This window comes from Equus quagga, chromosome 13 (genome assembly GCF_021613505.1).
Source record: "Equus quagga isolate Etosha38 chromosome 13, UCLA_HA_Equagga_1.0, whole genome shotgun sequence".
Classification (NCBI taxonomy): Eukaryota; Metazoa; Chordata; class Mammalia; order Perissodactyla; family Equidae; genus Equus; species Equus quagga.
Window position 1 is genome coordinate 13086299 of NC_060279.1, and position 26385 is coordinate 13112683.

A 26385-nucleotide genomic window follows, 5' to 3' on the forward strand; every position below is an offset into this window, starting at 1 on the left:
TGACTCTAAAAGATTTTTAATCTGGATTAGTAAGGAAGGTGGTAACACCTTTAGAAACACAGGAGGCAAATCAGGTTTTTTGGAAAGATGATGGGTTTGGATTCAGACACGCTGAGTTTGCTGCTGGGGTGAGTCTTTATTTGAGAGAGAGAAGCACCTTGCCCGTGGATTTGCGCTGCATCACATGAAGGAAGGCATCATTCACCTAAAAGAACAAATCCCCAAAAAAGTGGTCAGACTTGTACATAGGCATATTTCAACAAATATTTGTTGCTGATTCAATTCTCAAAATAGCTCAAGTATTAAGATGTGTCTCCAATGAACTGTATATTGCTAACTACGCAATACTAACCAATTAATCACCACAAACTCAAAGGAAAACAGTAATATTTAAGAATAATGCAACCCCAGAATTTTTCTGTTTAACAATAACTTTCAAAGTTGTTAGATGAATGACAGCAGGTAAGAAGTCCTCAGGCCTGTCTATACTCTACTGTAGTATTTCTATGTGTTCTAGCTTTTGAAAGAACAGAGCCACTGCCAGAAGAATCAATCCTTTAACTTCTTACAGTTTTTATCTCTTTATTAAAATTGTCCTGTTTCCAGTGTAACTGAAATTGCAGTCTATCTCAAATCCTTTTTTAGAAGCACAAGCTTATAAAACATGAATTAAAAAGCAGCCGCAGTAATCATGGCAGTGTGGTATCGGGGAAAGAAGAGACCAACAGATCAATGGAGCAGATTAGAGAGCCCAGAAATAGACCCATACAAATATAGTCAACTGAACTTTGATAAAGGAGCAGAGGAAACTCAATGGAGAAAGGATAGTCTTTTCAAGAAACGGTGCAGACCAAGTGGACATCCACATGCAAAAAAATGAATCAACATGCTGTCCTTACATCTTTCACAAAAATTAACGCAAAATTGGGGCTGGCCCCGTGGCCGAGCGGTTAAGTTCGCGCGCTCCGCTGCAGGCGGCCCAGTGTTTCGTTGGTTCGAATCCTGGGCGCGGACATGACACTGCTCGTCAAACCACGCTGAGGCAGTGTCCCACATGCCACAACTAGAAGGACCCATAACAAAGAATATACAACTATGTACCAGGGGGCTTTGGGGAGAAAAAGGAAAAAATAAAAAATCTTTAAAAAGAAAAAAAATTAACGCAAAATGGATCTTACACCTAAATGTAAAAGGCAAAACTATGACCTTTCAGAAGAAAACAAAGGAAAAAAAATCTAAGTTGCCTTGGGTTTAGCAATGAGTTTTTAGATATAACACTAAAAGCATGATCTACGAAAGAAAAAATTGGTAAGATGGTCATCATTAAAATTAAAAACTTCTGCTCTGCAAAAGAAACTTTAAAGAATGAAAGCACAAGCCACGGCCTGGGAGAAAATCTTGGAAAAACACCTATCTGATAAAGATCTTGTATCTAAAATATACAAAGAATTCTTAAAACTCAACAATAAGAAAACAAACAACTTAGTTAAAATATGTGGGGCCAGCTCCGGGGCTGAGTGGTTCAAGTTCCCCACACTCCATTTCGGCAGCCTGGGTTTGGGGGTTCGGATCCTGGTTGTGGACCTATTCCACTAACAGGCCACTTTGTGGAGGCAACCCACGTACAAAGTAAAGGAAGACTGACATGAATGTTAGCTCAGGGCTAGTCTTTCTCAAGCAAAGAAAAAAAAAAGAGGAAGACTGGCAATGGATGTTAGCTCAGGGCGAATCTTCCTCACCAAAAACAAACAAACAAACAAACAAAAGTGCCAAAGACCTTAACAGACATCTCACCAAAGAAAATATACAGATGGCAAATAAGTATATGAAAAGATCCCCAATATCATATGTCATTAGGGAATTGCAAATTAAAACAACAATGAGACACCACTACACACCTAACAGAATGGCCAAAATCCAGAACACTCACAACACCAAATGCTGACAAGGATGTGGAGCAACAGGAACTCTCATCCATTGCTGGAGGGAATGCAAAATGGTACAGCCACTTTGGAAGGCAGTTTGGCAGTTGCTTACAAAGCTAAACATAATCTTATTATATGATCCAGCAATCACATTCCTAGGTATTTACTCAAATAAGTTGAAAACTTATGTCCACATGAAAACCTGCACACAAATGTTTATAGCAACCTTATTCATAACTGGCAAAACCTGGGAGCAACCAAGATGTCCTTTAATAGGTGACTGAGTAAACAAACTGTGGTACATCAGACAATGGAATATTATTCAGTGATAAGAAATATGCTATCAAACTACAAAAAGACATGGAAGAATCTTAAATGCATATTGCCTAATAAAAGCAACCAGTCAGAAAAGGCTACATACTGTATGATTTCAACTACATCACATTCTGGAAAAGGCAATACTATAGAGACAGTAAAAAGATCAGTGGCTGCCAGGGATTTGAGGTTGGGGAGCAGGAGTGAATATGTGGAGCCCAGGGCATTTTTAGAGTAGTGTAGCTATTCTGTTTGATACTGTAATGGTAGATACATGACATTATGCACTTGGCAAAACCTTTGAACTGTACAGCACAAAGAATGAACCCTAATGTAAACTAAAACCTTTAGTTAATTATAACGTATCAATATAGGTTTACCTATCATAGCAAATCTACCACACCAATAGAAGATGTTAATAAGAGCGGAAACTGGGAGGTGGGAAAGAGAGTATATGAGAACATGCTATACTTTCTGTTGAATTTTCTGGAAACCAAAAACTGCTCAAAAAGTAAAGTCTATTGATTTTTTTAATAAAATAAATAATAAATGCAAAAATTTTAAATTTTAAAAGGCAAAGAAGATTGGAAGGAAAAAGACAAGAGTGTCATTATTTGCAGACAATATAATAACCCACATAGAAAATGTAATCAAAGCAACAGACAAACAAATAAGAAAGGGCAGCAAAATTGTGAAACACAAGATCAGCTTACAAAAATTACTGACATTTCTCTATATCAGAAATAATCAAGTAGGAAATATAACAGAAATAAAATACTGTTCTCAAAGGCAACCAAAACAGTAAAGTACTTGCAATTAACATAACTAAGAATAATCCACAAGACTTTATGGAGAAAAACTTTAAATTCTATTTAAACACATGAAAGAGCTGAATAAATGGCAATATATCCTCGTTCACAAATAAGGCTGTTTAACATTATAAAAATATCAACACTCCTCCAAATTAATCTACAAAGTCAATGCAATTCCACTGAAAATTTCAGCCAGATTTTTTGAGAAACTGAACAAATTTATCCCAAAATTTACGTAAAAGGATAAAGATTCACAAATAGCTAAGGCAAATTTGAAAAAGAAGAACAAAAGTGGAAGAGTTCCCTCTCCAGATACTAAAACATACTTTGAAGCTATAAACATAAAAACAGTGTGATACTATTATAGGAACAGATATGTGAACCAAGCGATAGAATGGAAATCAGAGAGCAGACGCATGTACAGCTGGGAACTTGAAATAAGATGAAGGTAGCACCACAAATCAATGGAGAAACAATGAACTATTTGGTCTGAGAAAACTAGCTCACCATAAGGAGAAAAAAAATTGATTACCTAATTTATACCCAATACAAACGTGACTTCAGATGGATTAAACCCTTAAGTGAGAAATAAAAGTGCAAAGTCAATAGAGAAAAAGAAGAAAAATCACTGTGACCCAGGGATGACAAAGGACTTATTAAATAAGTCCCAACGAGCACTAACCATAAGTCAAAATATTGATGTGTTTGATTACATTAAATCTAGACAAAGGTGACAGGTACATGACAAATTTGGAAGGACAGACTTTTGTAAAGTCTCAAGCTAACATCTAGAACCTTGCTACTCACAGGGTGGTTCCAAGACCATAGTCTTCCGCACCATCTGGGAGCTCATTAGAAATGCACAATCTTGAGACCCATCCCAACCCTAGTGAATCATAATCTGCTTCTTAACAAGATCCTCAGGTGACTCATACACACATTAAAGTTTGAGAACCACAGATTATACAAGGAACTTTTGCAAATTAGTAAGAAAGAGACAGGAAATCCCACTGAAAACTGCACAAAGGGCTTAAATCGCAATTTAAACGATTGGAAATATGAATGGCTAGCAGATATAGAGAGATGCTTAAATGAATTAGAAACCAGGGGAATGCAAATTAAAACCATAGGGTACCACCTTATGCCTATCAATTTGGCAAAAATCAGAAAGTTGGACAACACTACACATTGACAGGGTGGCAAATCAACATGAATTCGCATGGATGCTGGTAGGGGCATAAACTGGTCAAGTCATTCTGGAGAACAGTTGGCAATCAAATGCATACATCCTGTGACCCAACCATCCTACTCCTGGGAAAATACTCCCAGAGCAACATTTGCACAAGTCCCTACAGTCACCTATGAGACTGTTTATTATAGTATTGATTATGGTGGGAGGGAATCAAGTCAACCTAGAAGTTTATCAGTACGGAATGGATCTGTACACCATGGTGGACGCACGCCATGGACTATGATGCAGCACTGGGAAGCAACGACCTGAATACAGGACCAGCAACACAGATGGATCTTAAAAAGACAGCACTGCATGAAAAATTAAGAAACAGAATGAGGTCTACAGCACAACACTATTTACGTAACTTGAAAATAAATTAGCATACAAAACAATCCTGTGTGTTTTACAAGGAAATACAAATCCAAAGATATGTATTAAACACATTATCAAGACTGACTCTGAGGGCAGGAAAAGGAGTGAATGACAATGGGAAATGTGGATAAAGGGAATAAGTAAACTCAGACACCCATAAAGACACAGACATAAAAGCAAAAGATGGGTCTTGCACATCCAACAATGAAAATGTGCTTTGAAATGAGGATTCTGATTACCCAACCCTTTCCACTTGAAATCCTCCCCAGAGAGCCTAAGAAAAATAAATAAGTAAAAATAAGCATAGACACAAATCAATCAGGGCAATCTCTGTGCAGCATGAAATCCCCGGTTTCAAAAACATCTGTCTTTCAGGGCTCTGTGCCTTACAGAGACCTTTCCGATGTAAGTAAATTTAGACGCACTCAGAGGAGATGGAGAGGTCTAAGACAGATGTTTGAAACCCGCATCCCCGCCCTGTCAGTCACTCAAAGGTACAGCTCCAAGCGAGTCACAGCTGCATCACTCTCCCTGTCAGTTAGAAGGCACTTGTTCCCAGAGATCTGTCAGAGCCCAACAACAGAAAATCCTTGGGAAAACAAGCATAATTTGAGACAGTGATCCTTTTTTTACCTGGCATCCTAGAAAAATGAGGAGTCTCCTGCAAGTAAACGCTAACATAAAAAGAAAGTTGTCCCTTCAAGTGCTAAGGCTTATTCTTAATCATTTTGCAAATAAATGTTCATAAAAATGGAGCACATATTGACCTGACTCCTTAAAAGATAACATTGGGAAGAAAGAATAACCTTTTGGTCCATGACTTGGGAATTTCCTAATTTTGAACATCCAGTATTTTCCCTCCTGTCTCTCAAATGTTTTGTTATTTCTATGCCCAGTTGCCACTTCTGTTGTAATTGTAGCTGCTTCTAAAAATAACCCAACTCTGTCCCTTTCTACCGTGTGGTTTCTATCTGCGCTGGGAAAACAGACAACCAGCGGTGTTAAGGACTGGATGTGATAAGGCTCTGGGAGAGAGACTAAAAAGAAAAGCGTACCACTTTAGGCCAGCGTCTTTGATAGCTCATTCAGATGCCTGGGACATCGTCCTCCTGGATTGGACAGGTTGCATCAGAGACAGGGAGGCTTCTCCATCCTGATGCCTGGACAGACACACAGGCTGTTCCCAGAACCCTGGTTCTCTGCCTCGCAGTGGATGAAGCCATTGTTAAATTTGTCTCTAAAGATATGCAACCTGGAATTGAGAGGAAGGGTGAGGATATTGTTTTTGTTTTAGGTTCTGCTGTTGGAATTTTTAATTAGCTCATCAAGCGGGAATAATCACAGTAACCTACAGTTCCCTAAATACACTATGCTGATTCACGCTTTCATTAGAAACCAGCTCTTCCCCCCAATCATAGCACTAGTCTGAGATCATCCCAACTACAAGATAAATTGCTTGTCTTACTTTTTATTGACTGGCATACAGAATGTACCCAGTGAATGTCTGATGAATAAAACAAACTCTTGAATGAGCGAATATATCTGGGACTGAGTGGGATTGTTTTTAAAAGGTAAAAATATTTAGTTAGTGATACACTGTCAAAGTTAAATTATATTCATCATATCATTGCTCTGATACAAGTTGATCTGAATTTTCTTTTAAAAGTCAGTCAATGCATTTCACCAAAAAAGACATACAGATGGCCAATGAGCATATGGAAAGAGACTCAAGATCATTATTCAATACAGAAATGCAAATTAAACCCACAATCAGATACCACTACACATCTGTTGGAACGGCTAACATTAAAGAAACAACTGACAATACTAAGTTCTGGCAGATGCAGAAGAACTAGAACTTTGATATATTGTTGGTGGGAACCCAGAATAATACAACCATTCTGCACTTGATCTTAGCCAAAAGGCCAAGAAGCAATGACACTCAAATAAATAGCTGGTAGTTTACTAAAAGTTAAACATAGCGTAGCAATCAGCATAAACAGAATCTTGAAATGTTCAAACAGATCATGTATGCTGGAGCACCAGTTTCTAATCCAGAATGCACCAAAAAGTAGAAAACCTATGTGCTCTGGGCTTTGAGAGGAATGCAGTAATTGTGGCCTTGTCTTAAAAATCATGAAGGGCAGAGACTCAACAGAATTTCTACTGAGTAACTGAGGCACAGAGAGCTGCTGATATAGTCAAGTTCACCCTTCTTGAGGAGCATCAACATCTCTTATTTGTAGGATTCTGCATAGATTTCTTTTAAACTGACATTCTATCTAATGATATTATCTGGGCAGCATTGGAGACTGGGGGTAAAAAAAAAAAAACCTGCTCTGTAAGTAAAGTCAACTAAATGTCTGTGTAAATTTTTTTAAAACATACACTTAGCACATGACCCAGAAATCCCAAGCCCAAACTAGGAAAAGCATATGTCTCTACAAATGTTGTACACGAATGGGGGCTGGCCCAGTGGCGCAGTGGTTAAGTTTGCACGTTCTGCTTCGGTGGCCCAGGGTTCACCAGTTGGGATCCCGGGTACAGACATGGCACCGCTCGGCAAGCCATGCTGTGGTAGGCGTCCCACATACAAAGTGGAGGAAGATGGGCACAGATGTTAGCTCAGGGCTAATCTTCCTCCAAAAAAAAAAAAAAGTTGTACATGAATGTTTACAAAAGATTTATTCATAATCACCAAAAACTGAAAATAACCAAACATCTATTAATGTGTGAATGAAAAAACGAGTTGAGGTATATCCATACAATGAAATACTATTCAGCAACAAAAAAGAAAAACTTCTGACATATTGTAAAAACATGGGTAATCCTCAGAAGCATCACACAAAATTAAAGAAGCCACACTCAAAAGGCTACGTCCTGTATGATTCCATTTATAAGACATTCCAGAAAAGGCAAAATTATGGGGAGAGAAAACAGATCAGAGGTTGCCAGGGACAGTGGGGTAAGAGAAGAGGATTGATTACAAAGGGGCACAAGGGAACCTTCTGGAGTAATAGAAATGTTTTATATTTTGATTGCAGAGGGTGGTTACATGACTATATATGTTTTTTAAGACTCAGAGTGAATTTTAATATATGGAAATTATACCTCAATAAACCTGACTTATTTTTTTAAAAAAAGTCAAACTACATATTATGAAACATAGAAATAAATACATTTTCAAAATTAAATGTTACCCTGGGTTCCTTAGAAAATAAAGCCAAATCAAAACATATGCCCTAATGCTTCATTGCAATCCCAGGGAGGGAAGGGCGAGAGAAAAAGTGAAGGGAACCGAGGAAGAAGGGAAAAGAACTATACGGTGCGTGTTACTGATCCTGAACTGGTCATGGCTTCAGGGGGCACGCAGCTAGTAGTTGCTCATACAGGACCTCTCCAGAGGGGCCGTATGGAACCCACTGCACGTCAAAACAGTCCATCAGGAGGGAAAAAGGCAGCAATTTATCTCCTGTCTTCCATCTGTCAAAGCTCGCCCCATGGAGTGAACTCCCCACACCCTGGGTTGCATTACCCAGACCCCTGCATCCAGTTTCCCCGGAAGCCAGAGCTTCAATAGGTCCTCCGGACCAGACTCTGCATCGGAGCTGCAGCAGCTCCCCGCCAATGAGCAAAATGGAGACCTTGCCTAAGATCAGCTCTCCCCCCGGGGAAAGCATGAAACGATCAACGATGTTAGGAGTGGGCCCTAGGCACAGAGTCTGGGCTCTTTGGCTGCAGGGATCAGCGGCCTGAGCCATCACTGGAGAAGTGTGACAAGTGTCCAAGGCCTGGGGCTGGTAGGGCTGGCAAATATGGGGAGGCTCATAAACTGGGTCTGGAACAATGGGTTAAAATTAATATACCATCTAAACTAAAAGAGTAATTTAATTTTAAGAATATTCCACAGATAGACTCAGGAAACTTCGAGTAAACAATTTCTATCCACTAAATCTGTACATGTGGTGATCTCACCTGACCTTTATATACTAAACAAGCTCAGATCTGTGAGGTTTAAGTAGCAGGTCAGGTCGAGATGTGTGTGGGCAGCTCCCTACAGAAAACAGACTCTGCACATCTAAATAATGCCATCCTCTGAACAGATCATGGGCTCATCCATGATCCACCCACCATGGCACAGAGACAACCCTTCAGAGGACAAATTCTAGTTAAAATCCAAAACCTAAAGACTGTCTCTCTAATCCTGCCCTCCGAAATGTCAATGCAAAAGTGTTACAGTTCACGGGAACTGAAAAAGCTCAACTCTGGATTTAATAATGGCTATATATTTTGCTTTAAAAAATATACTAGGGGCTGGCCCCGTGGCTGAGTGGTTAAGTTCGCGCACTCCGCTGCAGGCGGCCCAGTGTTTCGTTGGTTCGAATCCTGGGCGCGGACATGGCACTGCTCATCAGACCACGCTGAGGCGGCGTCCCACATGCCACAACTAGAAGGACGCACAACGAAGAATATACAACTATGTACCGGGGGGCTTTGGGGAGAAAAAGGAAATAATAAAATCTTTAAAAAAAAAAAAAGAATAATCATTATTTAAAAAAAAAAAAAATATATACTAAGTGTTTACTGTGTGCTTTTACACGTATTATCTTACTGAATTCTCATAACCACCCTAGCATGTACAGTATATTACTCCCCTTTATAGAGGGGGAAGCTAAGGCACAAAGATGGACGTCATTTGTCCACAGCCAATTAAGTGGCAGATCTGACCCTAGAGCCCCAAACTCTCAATCAGTCATTCAACAGATGCGTACCCACCAGAATCCGGAGACACGGAGGTGCAGACAGCACACGGCCCCTGCCCACAGGGAGTTTATGGTGTACGGGAATGACGGGCATCGAACAAGTGATTACAAGTAGATAAAGGAGACACACAGAGGGCTATGAAAATTCGCACCCTGTGCCGACTACGAAGGCTATGGGACAAAGTATGTGGTCATAGTAATATCAACTATCAAGGTCAAACCTTTAAGTCCACATATGCAGGAGAAAATAGAAACTGCAGAGCACCTGTATACATGAAAAATATTAACCAGGCTTTAAGTTAAGTGAAATTAATTATATAGTCATTTAATCATCATTTTAAAAAATATATATACATAAATTCTGGTACTGCTCAGGAAAATTCAAGACGACTCGTAGTTTTAACTATGAAATAGTTCTTTCACATAGATAATTCACTGATAGATGGATAAACTTCATTCTCTAGAACGAGGTTTCTTTTCTTTTTTTTTAAAGATTGGCACCTGAGCTAACAACTGTTGCCAATCTTCCTTTTTTTTTCTTTCTGCTTTTTCTCCCCAAACCCCTCCAGTACATAGTTGTATATCGTAGTTGTGGTCCTTCTGGTTGTGCTATATGGGACGCCACCTCAGCACGGCCTGATGACTGGTGCCATATCCACGCCCAGGATCCGAACTGGCGAAACCCTGGGCCACCGAAGCGGAGTGTGTGAACTTAACCACTTGGCCACGGGGCCGGCCCCGTAGAATAATGTCTCTAAGAAGAAACTTCCTGGCTTTTTTGAGGAGAGACCTTGACATGGCCATAGGAGGCCAGATTCTGACGTCAGACCAAGCCGGAGTGGATTCCAGGTCTGTCACTTACTACATATCACTGGCCAGCTTTCTTAGCCTCTACAAGTCTTGAATTTCTCATAGTAAAACATGATAAAAATGGTTCATATCTCAAAGGGTTGCTGTGAAGATTAAATGAGAAAATGCATATAAAGTGCTTAGCACAGTTCTTGACCCAGAGTAAGCACCTAATGTTTGGAAGCTGCCATTATTATTATTATTATTATTATTATTCCTCTAAATAGTTTGCATATTGAAAGAAACAGAAAGGGAAGAAACAGTAAATGGATGGTGTGTGAATGAGATGGTTGAAATTGTTGAGGGGCATGGCCTCAGAGAGCCGGCTGATAACAGGAAGGTCAGCAGAGTGGGAGGAACTTGACAAATCCTATGTGCACAGCCCTCACTGGAAAGGAGAAAGGCAAATGGAAGCTGACAGGAGGTCAGTGAGCAGATAGTTAATTCGTGTGTAAGAGGAGAGAGCACTTCAATGTGGGCAATTAAAACAATAATCCACCTCTGGCCTTCTTTCCTGCCTGAGCAGCACTTAGAAGACGTCAGCGGAGAGAAGAGACCGTTCAAACCAACGCGCGGTTCCACCCCTCTGCTGCCTGATTGTCCTTACCCTCCAGCAACAGGTATACGAGGGCCTCAGGTAAAGCAAACGTCAGTCTACAAGTCATAGGATAAAAGCCACAAGATGGAAGGGGACTCAGAAATTCTCCAAACTGGTGGTTTTCAAGCTTTTAAGCCATAAAACCTTTTCTAAAAGTATGAACAAAAACGTAACAACATGCAGCTACTCAGGCCCCAGTGGAGACGGGGTCCCAGAGCCCCGGCAGCTCAAGTCCACACCTGCCTCCCCCACATCCCAACTGTGGCTCCTGAAGCCTAGTCTGAAAGCCACTGATATTGTCCTACCCCTCAATTTTAGAGACGCGGAAACTGAAGGTCAGAAAGGTGAGGGGGCTGAACAGAGCTGTACCTAGAGGGGCCAAAGCTGGAAATAGAACCCAGCCAGTTCTCTGACGGCCAGTCAGGTTCTCTTTCTACCTTCTTGACTGACACACCAAAAAGATGAGGAAGAAGGTAAACGGTGTTTGACAAGAATGTGCCTCATCATGGGAAAAAACATAAAAATGGAAGGCTGGTGAGAGTGAAGTCTGGCACTGACAGCTTGGGCTCCGCTAATCTGCATATGAACAAAACACCACCTCTATCAATGGCTGACGGCAGTTACCAAAAGAGCTTTTTGTACATTAAAACAAATTAAGCCCCCAAAAAAACTTCACAGTGAAAGTCTAACAGATTCACATTTACAACTATATTACACATGCATGCACACAATTACACTTTGGAGGAAGCTTAAGCCACATTAACGGGACCGTGGGGGAATGCAAAAGGTAGTGAACGGCCAACAAAATTAACTGCAGTGACTAATGGATGAATTATAGTCTTATGATGCTGGGTATGATTTAGTGTTTTGTTCACAGAACCCCAGCTTAGATCATCTGGTTGTACTTTAAAGCGTCTGGATTCTAACATCAAAGGTCAAGTTAAGTGCTTCCTTCTTAGACTCGTATGAGGTGGAGTTCAGAGTTCATATTAACACGAGTAAATTATTTTCTAAAGTACCATCACTTCCCTCTCTTTGAGACACTAGTTAAGTACATAGAGTCCTAAAATTCCAGCTCCTTCATGGCCTTTGCAGATTCAGGTTCCCAGGTGGCTCACTACGCCTGAGTCTACAGTCATACAACCTAGAAGACAGGAAGAAATCCTGTGACACTGCAGCCTGTGAGACCCCATTAACTGTGCTGCATTTTCACCTTTTCATTCCATAGAAGGAGGATTTACGGTATCCAGGGAGAAACTATCCAGGAGTTTGACACAGATTATTTCCTAGCCTTATCTGCATCACATCCCTTAAGAGCATCTCACTCCTTAAGAGCATCTTACCTCCTCCAGCTTAAAAACCGCTCCAATGTATGGCTGGATGCGCCCTTGCTGGCAGTACTGAAGAGCCGAGGAAATGCTTCCAGAGAAGAGAGGAAAGTTCTGATCTTTGTATCGGCCCCAGATCACCCCCATGGCAGACACATTCTTCAGGAGCAAGAGGTTGGCTGGCACAGAAGCGATGGTTCCTCCAGCAAAACCCACCACCACAATCCTGCCCTCCCATGCCAGGCTAAGGAGAAAAAGGAGAAGGAAAAGAAATTATAAAAAGCAATGTATATTCATACCCATTAGAATGGCTACTATAAAAAAATTTTTTAATTGAAAAAACAGAAAATAACAAGTGTTGACAAGGATGTAGAGAAACTGATATCCTCATGTACTGTTGGTGGGATTGTAAAATGGTGCAACTGCTATGGAAAACAGTACGGAGGTTCCTCAAATTAAAATAGGACCACCATATGATCCAGGAATCCCACTTCTGGTCTATATCCAAAAGAATTGAAAGCAGGGCCTTGAAGAGGTATGTGCACACCCACGTTCACAGCAGTACTGTCTACAATAGCCAGGAGGTAGAAGCAACCCAAATGTCCATCAATGGATGGACGGATAAGCAAAATGTGTTAGACAGATATTTATACAATAGAATACTCTTCAGCCTTAAAAGGAAGAAAACCCCATTACATGTTACAACGTGGATGAAACTTAAGGACATTATGCTAAGCGAAACAAGCCAATTACAAAAAGACAAATACCGTGTGATTTTACTTATATGAGGTACCCAGAGTAGTCAGATTCACAGAAGCAGAAAGTAGGATGACGGTTACGAGGGGCTGGGGAAAAGGGGAAAAGAGGAGTTGCTGTTTAATGGGTACAGAATTTCAGATTTGCAGGACGGAAAAGTTAGAGATCTATTTCACAACAACATAAATATACTCAACACTACTGAGCTATATAATTAAAAATGGTTAATATAGCATATTTTATGTTATGTATTTTTCTACCACAATAAAAAGGTAGAATGAAATAAAAAGTAATGTACATGAATTCATAGAGACAGAAAGTAGAATAGATGTTACCAGGGTGGGGAGTTGGAGCAGAGAAAGGAACAGTTACTGTGTAACGGACAGAGTTTTTGGTTTTGGGGTTTTTTCTGCTTTTGCTCCCCAAGTCCCCCCAGTGCATAGTTGTATATTTTAGTTGTCGGTCCTTCTAGTTGTGGCATGTGGGATGCCGCCCCAGCATGGCCTGACGAGTAGTGCCATGTCCGAACCCAGGATTCGAACCAGCAAAACCCTGGGCCGCTGAAGCAGAGCGCAGGAACTTAACCACTCAGCCACGGGGCCAGCCCCTGGACAAAGTTTTTGTTGGGGATGGTGACACAATACTGTAAGTGTATTTAATGTCCCTGAATTGTACACTTACAAATGGTTAAATGATAAATATTAGGTCATGCATATTTTATCACAATTTAAAAAAAGAAAAGCAACAATTAAACTCCCAGCTGAGAATTCCACTTGACCTTACAAACTGGCAGAGGTGAACCATCCTGTACCACTTTGGATTCCTCAGTAGGAAAATATAAAAATAAGCCATAAGCAGGTCAGTAGGGAGCCAGAAGAACTAGCCAGTTTTTTAAGGGGACCCACTTTTAGAATCAAGGCTGTCTGTCTAACCACGGTCATGCATCACTTAACGACAGGGACACATTCTGAGAAATGCATCATTAGGCGATGTCGTTATTGTGTGAACATCCTAGAGTGTACTTACACAAACCTAGATGGTACAGCCTACTACACACCTAGGCTGTATGGTACTAATCTTAGGGGACCGCTGTTGTCTACACAGTCCATCATCGACCGAAATGTCCTTATGTGGCCCATGATCACGTCAACTACTTTGTGGAAGGGAACTGGGTGTAAACAAATATCATTCCACATGCTCTCCTTCAAGACAACTCAGTTTGAAGATTCGGAACTTAGGAAGCAGGAATAAGAAGACAGGTAGTTTAAGGAGGCATCATTTGCTCTACACAAAGACTTAACTTTAGTCATGTGCTTCTCTAGAGAATTGTGAATAATCTACAAAAATTCACACAAATTTTCTGCAGGCCATTATGAGAAGTACCATACAGTGCACATGAAGCAATGAGTTCCAAAAATAAATTCTGTAAGCATCTTAGATATAAAATATGCGTATGTTTATTTGGTTTTTGATTTTTGCTTTTCTTCTTCAGAAGGCAAACGAGAAGCTGTTGTCAAAACACTATTATCCAGAAGGCAAGAGAAGGGTGAGCATTATTAGCAGCAATCTGTGCTGGCTCTCCATTTAATCAACACGCTCCTTCCTTCACTTCTTCTCCAGCACAGTACCGAGCACAGCAAGGTGAGGCTCAGGGGCTACAGAACCAACTGGGCCCCTTCTGTGGGTAAGCTGCTCTCTCTGCTTCTGTTTCTTCTACTTCAAACTGAGATAAACCACAAAACTGTGCTTGCCAGGATGACACGAGAAATGAAACCAATATTATCAGAGCACTCCAGAGTCCCTGGTCGAAAACAGAATGAGAACTGGTGTGGATACAGCAGTCGTACTAAATCTTCAGTGATATTTTTTTTAATAAAACAAATTGAAGAGACACCTACACTGCTGGCTGCTTCAGAAACCAGCAAGATCAAGAGTCTGTACCTTAGTGTATGGTGAACTAGGGAAGTGCCACCCCAGTAATTCTCACATCTGAACGATGACCTTCCCGAGAATTACCCACACCATGTATATAAATTAGTTAGTGGGGGCCGGCATAGCTGAATTTAACACATGCATAATTTCTAAAGCATTTGATATTGCCAACTAGAGAGTCTGCAGTCATTTTTTGGATATTTTCCAGTTGGATATTTTGTTTTTGCTATATTTAAGCATTTCCTGATTTTCCCTCTGCTTCTATTCCTTTCACCCACCCACTCAGCTGTTCTCGTTGATGCTGATGCCTACAGGAAAAGTGAGCAGCAAAGACGAAAGAGAAGCAAGCCCAGAAGGAAGACAGAGGCCTGAAAAGGTTTCAACGGAGCCACAGGTCCAGCCCACTATGGAAAGCCCACTTCATGCACCTGTGGAGAGCCTCCAGGAAGACATCTCCTCCCACGGTGTCAATGACCACATTCACCCCACCACTGCCCACCAGCTTCTTCACTGCCTCCTTCAGGCTGCCCTGACTGTAGTTCACGCTGGACTGTGCACCCCTCTGCATCGCCAGCTTGCACTTCTCGTCACTTCCGGCTGCAGCTATTACCTGCATAAAGAACACAAAGCTTCTGATGGTCCAGAATATATACCAAGAGGGGCTCACCCCACCCACTCAGACTCCAACCAAAGGGTACTAATCAAGGAAACCAATGTGACCTTGATGTCCTAGCATCAACAATCCAACATATCAGGCCCAACACAATCCATCCATCACACTGGCCCCTTCATGCCCCACTAGCCAGGGGTTCTACATTTCCAGGAATCCTGGAACCCCAATGGGTCTAACTAGGAGATGGTTCAGGAGACACTCAGAAAGTCTTCTCCAAATGCAAATTAAAGCCACCATTTAATGAGCATGTACTATGAGTCAAATAGTAAGGATACAAGCTAAATACGAAGCTTAGAGTCAAGAAAGCAAGATACAGCAGTGTGATGGGGGAAGTACAGAGGGTTCCAGAAGTGCAAACAAGAGGTATCCAACCTAGATCTGGAAGATCAGGGAAAGCTTCCCAGAGGGTAAAATATGATTCAGTGGAAAGATCTTGAAGTCAGACGGACCTGAGTTCAAATCCTGGCTCTGCTACTAACTAGCTGTGTTACCTAAGGCAAATTACTTAGTAAGAACTAATATTTACATAATGCTTACTACGTGCCAGGCACTATTCTAAATGCTTTATGTACATTAATAACTCATTTAAGCTCAATAGCCCAATGATAGACACTATTATCTCCAATTTAGAGATGAAGAAATTGAGGCAAATGAAGTTAAGTACCTTGCCCAAGGTCACACAGCTAACGGGAAGCAGAAGCGGGATCCAAATCCCGGCAATCTGCGTCCAGAGTTCACGCTTTTAACCTCTATCCTGCCTGCCAATTTCTCTTAAGCTTCAGTTACCTCATCCATAAAATACAATTTATTTTAAAAATTAAATGGAATACTGTATATAACGCACTTGGAAAACGAAGTATTAGATAAATTGAATCTACTATTGCACATACGCAATCATTTATTCTATTTAAACCTCAGAAGAACGTTATGGGGGAGGTCTAATTACTCCCATTTTATAGATGGAGACACAGGCCCAGAGAGGTTAAGTAATTAAGCCAGGATCATCTAAGCAGTAGGTGGCAGAACAACTATTCAGACTCACTGCTGCCTGACTCCAAAGCCCATGCTTTTGCAAGCCCTCACCCCAGGAGAAAACCACGCTCAAGGCCTGGCATAGATGGCTGTGGGCCATACTGTGAGGTGGCCTGGGGTTTGGAAGTCTCCAGAAAAGTTTCAAATACTCAAGCATTCCTAGAGGGACCTTATCACTGGGCAGCACCCACCAGCCCAAGCACTTTGGCCCCAAGGTGACATTCAGAACTTGCATTCAGGCATGCAAGAACATCAGGGCCCTTAAAATACTACAAACTCACTCAGGACTATTTGAAACTGAAGCGACCCTCAAACGCTCCCCAGTGAAACCCTCAAACAGCTGCAGTTCACCGCCGGCTATCAGCACACAGTGCCTCGGAGGGCGGACACAGGCTAGGGCCCGGCCTCTGAGTCCAATCCAGGATTCTCACTAGGTCCCAGCCAGGCCTGCCAGGAATCACTGTCTCTCTTGATGCCTCACTTTCTTTATCTGTGAAATAGGGATAACAAACACTTACATTACCCAACTCCTAGGGGTTTTGAGAGGATCAAGGGTAAGATAATAGCTGTAGAGGCACTTTGAATGCAATTAGAAACACTGTGAATGGAAGGTGTTATCAAAATGACCTGTTCCAAGCAGGTGGCATGACAACATCATTTTCTTTTTTTGTTTTTTTGGTATTGTTTTTTTTTTTTTTTTGAGGAAGATTAGCCCTGAGCTAACATCTGCTGCCAATCCTCCTCTTTTCACTGAGGAAGACTGGCCCTGAGCTAACATCCGTGCTCATCTTCCCTACTTTATGTGTGGGACGCCTGCCACAGCATGGCTTGACAAGTGGTGCATATGTCCACACCTGGGATCCGAACCGGGGAACCCTGGGCCACCGAAGTGGAACGTGTGAACTTAACCACTGCGTCACCAGCCTGGCCTCTATTTTTGTTTGTCTGTTTGCTCGCTCTTGCTGAAAACTATTATTGATGCTAAAGAAAATACAGCTTGCATTCATTTTAATATCTGGATTGAAATGAACTTTTAACTCTACTTCCTCTACCTATTTAAAACAAATGTACAATTTTATTTTCCTAGAAATGTTAAATAATCAATGGTTCTAGACAATGAGACGAATTTTGGTTCCCCTCCTACAAGAGGTGCTAAAAGCCCTTGCTTTTGACATGAGATGTGTTAACACTCCGTGAGGAGCCTCCTGGTATCTAAGATTGCTTTCAGAACTCACATGTCCTTCCCAAAAGGAACTGAATGTGAGAAAGGAGAGATGCCACCTGAAGAAACTGCAGACCAATCCAATTATCTCCAAACCTGGATATCTTGGTGCCTTCTGGATATCCTCCCAATTGCATGCTCCACAGGAACCTCAGACTCAACATGTCCAAAATGGAACTTATCATTTCCTCCTGTGTTCTCAACCGCAATAAATGGCAAATCCACAGGTTAACCTAGTTTGCTCCTTCCCACTCAATGTCTAATAATAACAGGATTCCTTTTTAAGAGATTCTTACCGATGTGCCATTCCCTCTAACAGGCGCACTGCACGTGTAATTTCAATATTCCCACAACAACCCTACTAGGAAAGCAGTATTTTACCACTGAGGAAACTGAAGTGATTAAGCTAGAGGAGAGCTGGAATTTGAGCCTAGCTCAGGCTAACTTCAAAGTCTTTTCTCCTTCAACTATATTAGGATGCTCACCAGTCACCAAATGCTCTATTTTCTTCCACTTTAGTATCTCTTAATTCATCGCCTCCACTGCCTTGTTCAAGTACCATCACCTCTGGCTTGGACTTCTCTGAGAGTCTCCCTACTGCCTCCAGACTACCCTGGCCTTGCCCCTACCCCTCATCCCCACTGCTACCAAAGAGAACTTTGCAAAATGCAAAGATGATCTTGTCACTTCCCTACTTAAAATCCTCGGTAGCTCGAGAGCTTCCGATAAATGTTCAAATTCTTCAGTCCTCAAGATCATATCTCTGCCCACCTCTCTAGAGTCATCTTCCACCATCCCCCAGAGATCCTTCGCTCCACATAGGCTGCCTGCAATTCCCTGAACGCATTATGTTAGCTCCCACATCTCTGTCTTCTAATATGTCCTCCCACCATGAAAATGGCCTTCACTTCCCTTCTTCCTCTATTCAACTGCTACCAGTCCTTCAAAAGTCAGCTTAAATGTCCACCTTCTCTAAGAAATCCTCCGTCTCTGAACCCCACAGCCTCACAGAGATGCCCCTGGAGAGACTTGGGTCTTTCTTTCATGTGTTTATTCATTCACTCAAGAAATAGACATGGAGTGCCCACTATGGTCTAGGCACCATGCCAGGTGCTCAGACTACAATAATGAACCAAACAGACACTGTCCCTGCCTTCATGGGGATTGCAGTCCAGCAGGAGGAAGACATTCATCCAATAATGACACAAGTAAAGGACTCACCACACTCTGAGGTGAGCACTATGAAAGAGAAATGTAGGATGCTACGAGACCACACACAAATAGTGGGAGGGTGGGGGATTAACAGCTCCTGAGGGACCAAAAAATACTTCCCTGGAAAAGTGACATGTGAGTTTAAATTTGAAGGGCAGGGCATTACAGGTAGAAGGAACAGAATCTGCAGAGGCTGTGAAGCAAGTCGGAGCTTGCCAAATTCTAGTCACCAGAAGGATGAGTGACTTACTTCTGGGTCCCCTCAGGAGTCTGCAAGCAAATCGATGGCAAGAACCTACTCTAGATTACTCAAGATACCGAGTGCCTTGCACATGATTTTTAATAAATGAATGAATGGATTCCATGTTTGAAAACTGGAGGTATGATTTTTTTAAATGGAGAATCTCACATGCAAATACCTTGGCCTGAAGAACATTTGTTGCCACATCTATCACAGCAAGGCCTGTGGCTCCAGCTGCTGCTGTCACTAAAACCGTTTCCCTGTGCCAGAGAAAGACGAACGTTACTCCAGAAACCAAAAATCATCCAGCAATATGATTTCGTGAATATTTTGAAACTAGGACATTTTAAGGCAAGAAGAGAAATTAGTGGCAGCTCATTCAACGCTTCATGGACAGCCGTTCTCCAGCCTTTAGGTCTGGGTTAGGTTGGCGACTGCTGGACCACTGCTAATCTGATCCAGTTTTGAAGATGTCCCAGGAAAAAGATCCCTTAATCTCTCTAGGTAGCCTCTTCCTCACGCCAGTGGCAACCTTCCTTTGAGCTACCTCTCTGATTTCTGCTTCAGAAATTCTGTCCTAAAATCATTCTCATACTAAACGCTGCCAAATTTTAGAAGGTGATTTTCATGTCCTGGCCACTGCTCCACTAACCCCACTCCTCTGGAACAATTCTGAGGCTCTCTGAAAAGAGCAGAAGGCACATGCTCCAGGTAAAGCGGGAAGCTTCAGCACCGCTGAGTTTTAAATACCCGGATTAGGCCCACCCAACCCAGCCTCACAGAAGCAAATACCACTGGGCTCCATTAAAATCAGAGTGAAGACAGTTTAAATAAACCAACTCTCTAAACTTTAAGGTTTTCTAGGAGGTGACCTCCAGAGCAGTCAGGTTTGAGACAGAGATTTCTCCAGATTCATACTGGCCAAGTTCACAGTCTACTGTGCCCTCTCAGACAAAAGGACATCTCCACCATCACCAGACCCCAACTGCAGGTCACCACCTTCCTTTGGCCTTTCCTCAGACAGGCTGAACGTGAGCTAAAGGCCAGGGAAGGGAAGGGAAAGGACAAGGCCTTGGTGGGCACTTCTGATATCACAGAAGGGTCCCATCTACCCCTCTGTTGTCTACACAGTCCTCACCCAGGCTGGGTACAGGCCCGACGCTCCAGGGCCAAAATAGCAGTGCCATAAGATGCAGGCAAGGCAGCAGCTTCTCGGAGGGGGATGCTTTCTGGAATCTGCCACAGTCTCTATAAAAAGAGATAACAGTGACTTAGGAATTAAGTCCATGTACCTGTTCATAAAGGCTGCTGTACATCTTATGATTTGATTGATTTGCAAAAGGAAACACATCAGGAACCAAGCCCAGTGGAAGTCAAGACCAAGCAAGTTGTGACAGAGTTCAAGACTGTTGCATCAGTCTTCAAAAATCCTAAGGCTGGCATCTGACTCAGGAAGGCACCAACTTACAGAGAACAGAACACAGACCACTATACTGTAATGGGAGAACTGAATGGTGCGTAAATGATACCTCAATAAGGCTGTGGGGGAAAAAAATACGTACTGCTCGCCACTAGGGGGCACCATGCACACCCTGCACAACCATACAGGGCCACCCAGGCGGGCTCCATTCCCGGGGCTCTCTCTCAGAAGCTTCATGTCAGGGAGAAACCCATTACATCCAGCTCAATGCCCCAAACCAGTTTTCCACCAAAATTATCTAACTAGGGTCCAACTGGACAACCAGCCAGTTGCTCCAGGACTCAGAAAACACAATGCCCTGCTTCATTAAACCACTCCAGACAAAGCTCTGTGCAAGGGTTCTCACACCAATATAGAAAAGGGGTTTAGCATTTGAAAGAAAGAAGTGCTTGGCTGGGAAACAAGATATGACCAAAGGAATACAAAGAAAAAAGGGAGAGAGAAGAATGAGGAATAAAGGATAGGAGGAAATTAAAGAAAAGGAAGAAGGAAAAAAAGTCTCCAAGCAGGGATACCTTCTGGTCAATGACGCATTCTTCAGCCATCCCATTCAAGCCACTCACGCCAATGACTCGATCTCCCTGAAAGGAAAATGCCACTAAGGGTATGTTGAAACGCACGACCTTGCCATTTACCTTTTCCCGAATTAATCAAAAAAAGGAAGAAAACCTTTCTTTCTGACCCCATAAGACACAAGTTTGCCTTAATTACCTATTGAGTTAATGTTTAGTAAATAATTCAGCCTTTCCTCAACTCCCTACCCCCTCCCTGCCCACCACCACCAGGCTGCCAAGTCAATCTGAGCACATTGTGGACAGTGATAGGATAGAGCAAGGAAGGAAAAGGTTGAGATGAATTAGAATCCAGTGTTAATTTCTTTCATAAGAAGCTGCAACTTAAGAATTTTCTATCCCAGTAACTAAAGACCAAGGTGCTGCCTTCTATTAGTAACAAAAAGTTTAACAAAGCCAAGAGCTTCTACTGGCTTCCTTCTCCCAATTCAAAATTAGGTTCTTCCCCCTCCATCTCAGTTTCCCTTTGGTGTCTGCTGGCAAAGGCCAGGAGAAGCAAGACCCTTAGGCTAAAAACGAGGTTTGCACATTTCTCATAGCTACACACAAGTCAATTGCCTAGATTTCAACTAATTTACCTGTTTCACTGTGCTGACATCTGTGCCTGTCTCCAATACTGTCCCAGAAAACTCCATTCCTAAAACAAATTGTGTCAAGATTAGGTTATCTGTAAAGCCCAGTACCATGGAGATGAGAAAGCCCCGATCAACAGGCTATCCTACCGGCTTTCTGGAGCGGAAAGGGTTTAAGTGTTCCCCCACCCAGGGAAGAGGGGTAAGAGTGTTGTACCCAAAGCACAGGAAAGTGAACGGAAGACTTCATGATCACAACCCGAAAAGCTATAGCAGTCCCATTCTTACCATGACACAAATGAAAGTTTCAAGAATGGGCAAAAGCACAGAGAATCTCAGATACACAAGTACTTTTGACCCTCAGCACTGGGACCTTGGGCTCCTACAGCACCCCACTTACAAAGTTCGTCACATCATATTTCTGTTTCCATGCCTCCTCTTCTGGACTAGGAGGCCCTCAAGGACCTGAACTATATTTATTCATACAGTACTTGGCTCAATCAGATGAAGTGGTGTTGTCTGCCCTTTCCTCTTCCACCTCTGAAATTCCTGAATTTAACGATCATGGTTTTCCCACTTGAGCTGCCAGAGGAATAACTCAATTGAGTATGACATCTTCCCCCGATCCAGCATTTCAGCAAATACAGAGGGAAATGGTTCCAACGTTGAGACACAACCAAACACCCCAAGGCCAAAACACAGCAACTATTTTGCAATCACTACATCCTTAACAGTATATATCTGTATAAAATATACATGTTCTGTACACATGCTAAGCTGTACTTCTATCTCTTTAAATAAATTTCAACAACAAAAATCAGTCCTTTGTCCACATATTCAGGATCTAAACATAATCAGATTGGGCAAAATGAAAATCAGACAGTGGGCTGCTAAAAAATGTATGAGTTCTTTTTCTTCTTTCTGATTGTTTGATATCAGGTTTCTTTGGGAATGTGATTGTGCGGACTGAGAGTTTTAGCTACAAACAGATGTTTACGATCCTTCAGTGAAAAAACAAACTTGAGGCACTGTTGAAAAATGAAAGTGAATGACTAGGGCAAATGATGATTCTCATCAGAATCTTGGTGAACATTATGATATGTAAAAATTCATTTGTTCATTTCTTCATTTTTAAAGTATTTATTGAGCATCTCCTATGAACCAGGTACAATGCTAAGATGGGGGTCTAAGTCGGGGCAAAACAGTCATAGAAACTTCCAGGACTCACAATCTAGTGCTTCTAAGTAGTGGTGAGGCTGACATATCTGAGATATCACTGACAGCAGGCAGTCACCGCCAGGGCAGTGCCTGAGACGGTGCACACAGTTCTGAAAACTCACTGTATCTTCTTTTTTTTTTTTTTTCCTTTTTCTCCCCAAAGCCCCCCAGTACATAGTTGTATATTCTTCGTTGTGGGTCCTTCTAGTTGTGGCATGTGGGACGCTGCCTCAGCGTGGTTTGATGAGCAGTGCCATGTCCGCGCCCAGGATTCGAACCAACAAAACACTGGTTCGCCTGCAGTGGAGTACGCGAACTTAACCACTCGGCCATGGGGCCAGCCCCTCACTGTATCTTCTTTTCCTGAAACAGTCACTTGGCCCCTTCAGACTCACCAGGTGTGAAGGGAAGATGGGGCCTTTCCTGATACTGACCACGGCAGACTAAAATATCAGCAAAATTAACTCCACAGAAATGGACATCAACTCTGACCTGCAAAGGAAATAGAACCAGAAAGCAGAGCAGTACACAGCCATGGAGGCAAAGTTCATTCAATTATAACAAAATATTTACTGAATGCCTACAATACACCAGGTATTGAACTAAATGCCCGTGTACAATCATGAGGCAAAATGGACAAGGTTCTTGCCTTCCCAAAGCTAGAAGTATGGTAGAGAAGACAGACATTAGCCAAGTAATTATGATGAGTTATACATTAAATTACAACTCCTGCACAAAATGGCAAAGATAGAAACATATGGTGCTCTGAAAGCACCTAATGGGGAGATCTGAACTTTGGGGGAAGTCAGGAAAACATCCCTGAGAAAGTAACACTTCAACTGAGAACAACTAAGAGTTAACTATTCAAAACAGGAGTGGGAAAGCCTGGCACGGCCAAAAACAATGGTATATACAAAGGCCCTGTGGGGGGAACAAAGAAAAACCAGTGAGCCTAGAGCACAAACAGCAGAAAGAGATGGGACTAGAGAACAGGGACCACACCAACCAAGGGTTTGTAGGCTTTGTCGAGGATCTTAGTCTTCATAGTAGGAATCATGGGAAGCCACGACAGGATTTTAAGCAGAAGGGTAACATGATCAGCTGTTCTGGGAATCAGGAAGTCATCCTGGAGGCCAGTTCTAGATCCTCAGCTTCTGTGTTTCATGACAGTGTAGAGCTGAGGCAGGCCTGCAGCAGTGCAGCCAGCAGTTTCTTTAGACCTTATAAGCCAGTGCTTCTCAAAGTATGGTCCCCAGACCTCCAGCTTTAAAGTCCCCGGAGAACTTGGTAGAAATTCAAATTCTCAGACCCCAGCTCAATCTACTGAATCAGAAACTCTGGGGACAAAGCTCAGCAGTCTGTTTTAACAAGCCCCAGGTGATTCAGATACAGGCTGAAGTGAGAGGACTACTGCCGTAGACCAACCCATCTCAGGGGGCTTGGAATCCCAGGAGGAAATGAAGGCTGAGAGAGAGAGTTGACGACATTCATTTATTTGTTTGTTTACATTTCAATTTAATACAGAAGTGGCCATGTTGGTGTGAAGACCTTTTTATGGACAAAATGCATTCCTTCAACAATGTTTTAAGCATCTGCCATGTGCCAGGCGCCTTTCCAGACTATGAGGATTTAATGGTGAGTAGATTCGCACAGACCCAGCTCTCACGAGCTAATTCCTTACAAGGCAGTGTCTGGGCAAATAACAGAACAAAGGAACTCAGCCTTCAGCCTGCGCATATTGTGTGCATGACACATTAGTTGTTGCCGTGTACGGCATGCATACATCCCCAAGCCACTCCACCTTGACTCAAGGATGATTCAAAGATGAATGTCTTTCAGTCCGAGAATCCCAGGAAGCACACTGGCTGCCATCATGTACTCAACCAAATAATCCACTTAGCCCCTGGGTCTGTGTTAGTGACACTTGAGGGCTGCGGCCACATTTCTCCCTCTCACCAGTGGTCCCCAACACTGAGGCTCCCTGCCTGCTTCACCTCATCAGAGGTTCTCAATCTTCACACCAGGGTGATCAACAGGCAAGGCCAAAGTCACTTCTACATTTCAGTGGAAACGCCCACAACCCTAAACTAAGTTCACCCCAGACACTGCAGCACCCCAGAGGAGGGCACAAGGCACGTATTCACGTAGAAATACGGGGCATTGTGGGGCTGGCTCGGGGAAGCTGGAATGGTGGGTAATTAGATGCTGACACTAAAGAGGAAGCTAAAGATGGGGTCCATTTATCCGTGTTAAATCAATAACTTGCAAGTGATTACGCAAAGTAGGGTGCAAATCCGAATTCTCTGTTTCTAAGGCAACAGCTCTGGGGCCATCAGAAAAGGCCACATTTGTGTTTGGGGGAGCAATCTTTCTCTAGCGCTTTTGGCCTTTTTGTGAACCCTGAAAGGGCCCTTCCAGCCCAGGACGAAGTTGGGCTCCAGTCTCCGCCCTAGGGAAGCCCTTGGAACCTTGATTCAGGACGGGAGCCTGCTCTGTGTGTGTGTGGTGACCGAGGGAAGAGTGAAAGGGGTATCAAGGGGTCCCGGGGATAGGCCGGTCACCCTACCTCGTGAGGTCGGACGGGGCGGGGGGTGACCTCCTCAATGGCCAGGGGCCGCTTCAACTCGGTGCAAAGCGCGGCGCGGTAGTGTCGGCCGCAGCCCGGCCCGGCGCTCCTGCAACGCGGCACAAGAGCCGGATCACTCGGGGCGACCCCCGGGGAGGCCTTTTGGGGCCCAGGGAGGTGTGGGGGTCGCACCTGCGGAGCCACGCCCGAGAGAAGCCCCGTCCCCAAACCACCGCCGCCATGGCCCCACGCTCGGCGTCGCAGCAGGCAGCGGTCCGAGCGCGGCAGGAAGAGCGCACCCCCGGCCCCGCCCCGGCAGAGCCCAGGGAGCGGAAGAGCGTCCGCCCGGCGGCCCGGGACGCCACCCGCCCCGCCCCGTGTCGGGACCGCGCGGCGGGCCAGCTCCCCGCAGGGCGCCGCGCCTCGCCGGGAGCCCGAGCCCAGTCGTCCCCCAGGCCTCCCCGCAGCTGGAGCCCGCTCGGGCGGGCGGACGGACGAGTGGAAGGAAATCGACTACCAGATTAACTTTTGGGGATTTCTGTAGCAAATTTGGGAGACTTTTAAAACCACATTCGGAAACATTTAAATAGCGGTTCTCTTTTCTCTGCACGTGTGAAATGCTAAATGCTTAGGTAAAGGCTTTAATGTCTGCATTCAACACGTTACTAGAGTTCAAGTCTTGTTGCTGATTTTTTCACACTTACGGGACCATT

The 26385-nt window shown here is 43.1% G+C and overlaps 1 protein-coding gene across 5 annotated transcripts; it reads right to left on the bottom strand.

Moving 5' to 3' along the window:
- On the bottom strand, positions 1 to 25976 carry LOC124250747 (quinone oxidoreductase-like protein 2). 5 transcript variants are annotated; one of them, XR_006891612.1, is made up of 11 exons: positions 25865 to 25976; positions 25673 to 25781; positions 23502 to 23598; positions 21895 to 21953; positions 21260 to 21325; positions 20403 to 20512; positions 19443 to 19524; positions 15384 to 15494; positions 12212 to 12440; positions 5714 to 5910; positions 1 to 205 (listed from the first exon to the last, which is right to left on the bottom strand). XR_006891612.1 is itself a non-coding variant. In XM_046682912.1 (10 exons), the coding sequence occupies exons 1-9, from the start codon at positions 25912 to 25914 to the stop codon at positions 12222 to 12224; spliced, it is 903 nt and encodes a 300-aa protein (XP_046538868.1). In that variant the 5' UTR covers positions 25915 to 25976; the 3' UTR covers positions 1 to 205; positions 12212 to 12221. The 5 variants fall into 5 exon arrangements, 3 of the variants coding, with proteins under 3 accessions (XP_046538868.1, XP_046538866.1, XP_046538867.1); XR_006891611.1 differs by having other exon boundaries at positions 15313 to 15494; XM_046682912.1 differs by lacking the exon at positions 5714 to 5910.
- Between the last annotated feature and the right edge of the window lie 409 nt (positions 25977 to 26385).

What these genes read in the sequence shown, in the direction of transcription:
- LOC124250747 (XM_046682910.1), bottom strand. Translation starts at nt 25,914, where the DNA reads ATGGCGGCGGTGGTTTGGGGACGGGGCTTCTCTCGGGCGTGGCTCCGC. An exon ending in TCTCGGGCGTGGCTCCGCAG is followed by an intron (nt 25,782 to 25,864) that starts GTGCGACCCCCA and finishes GCCGCGTTGCAG; the next exon opens with GAGCGCCGGGCCGGGCTGCG. An exon ending in AATGCGTCATTGACCAGAAG is followed by an intron (nt 20,513 to 21,259) that starts GTATCCCTGCTT and finishes CTCTTTTTATAG; the next exon opens with AGACTGTGGCAGATTCCAGA.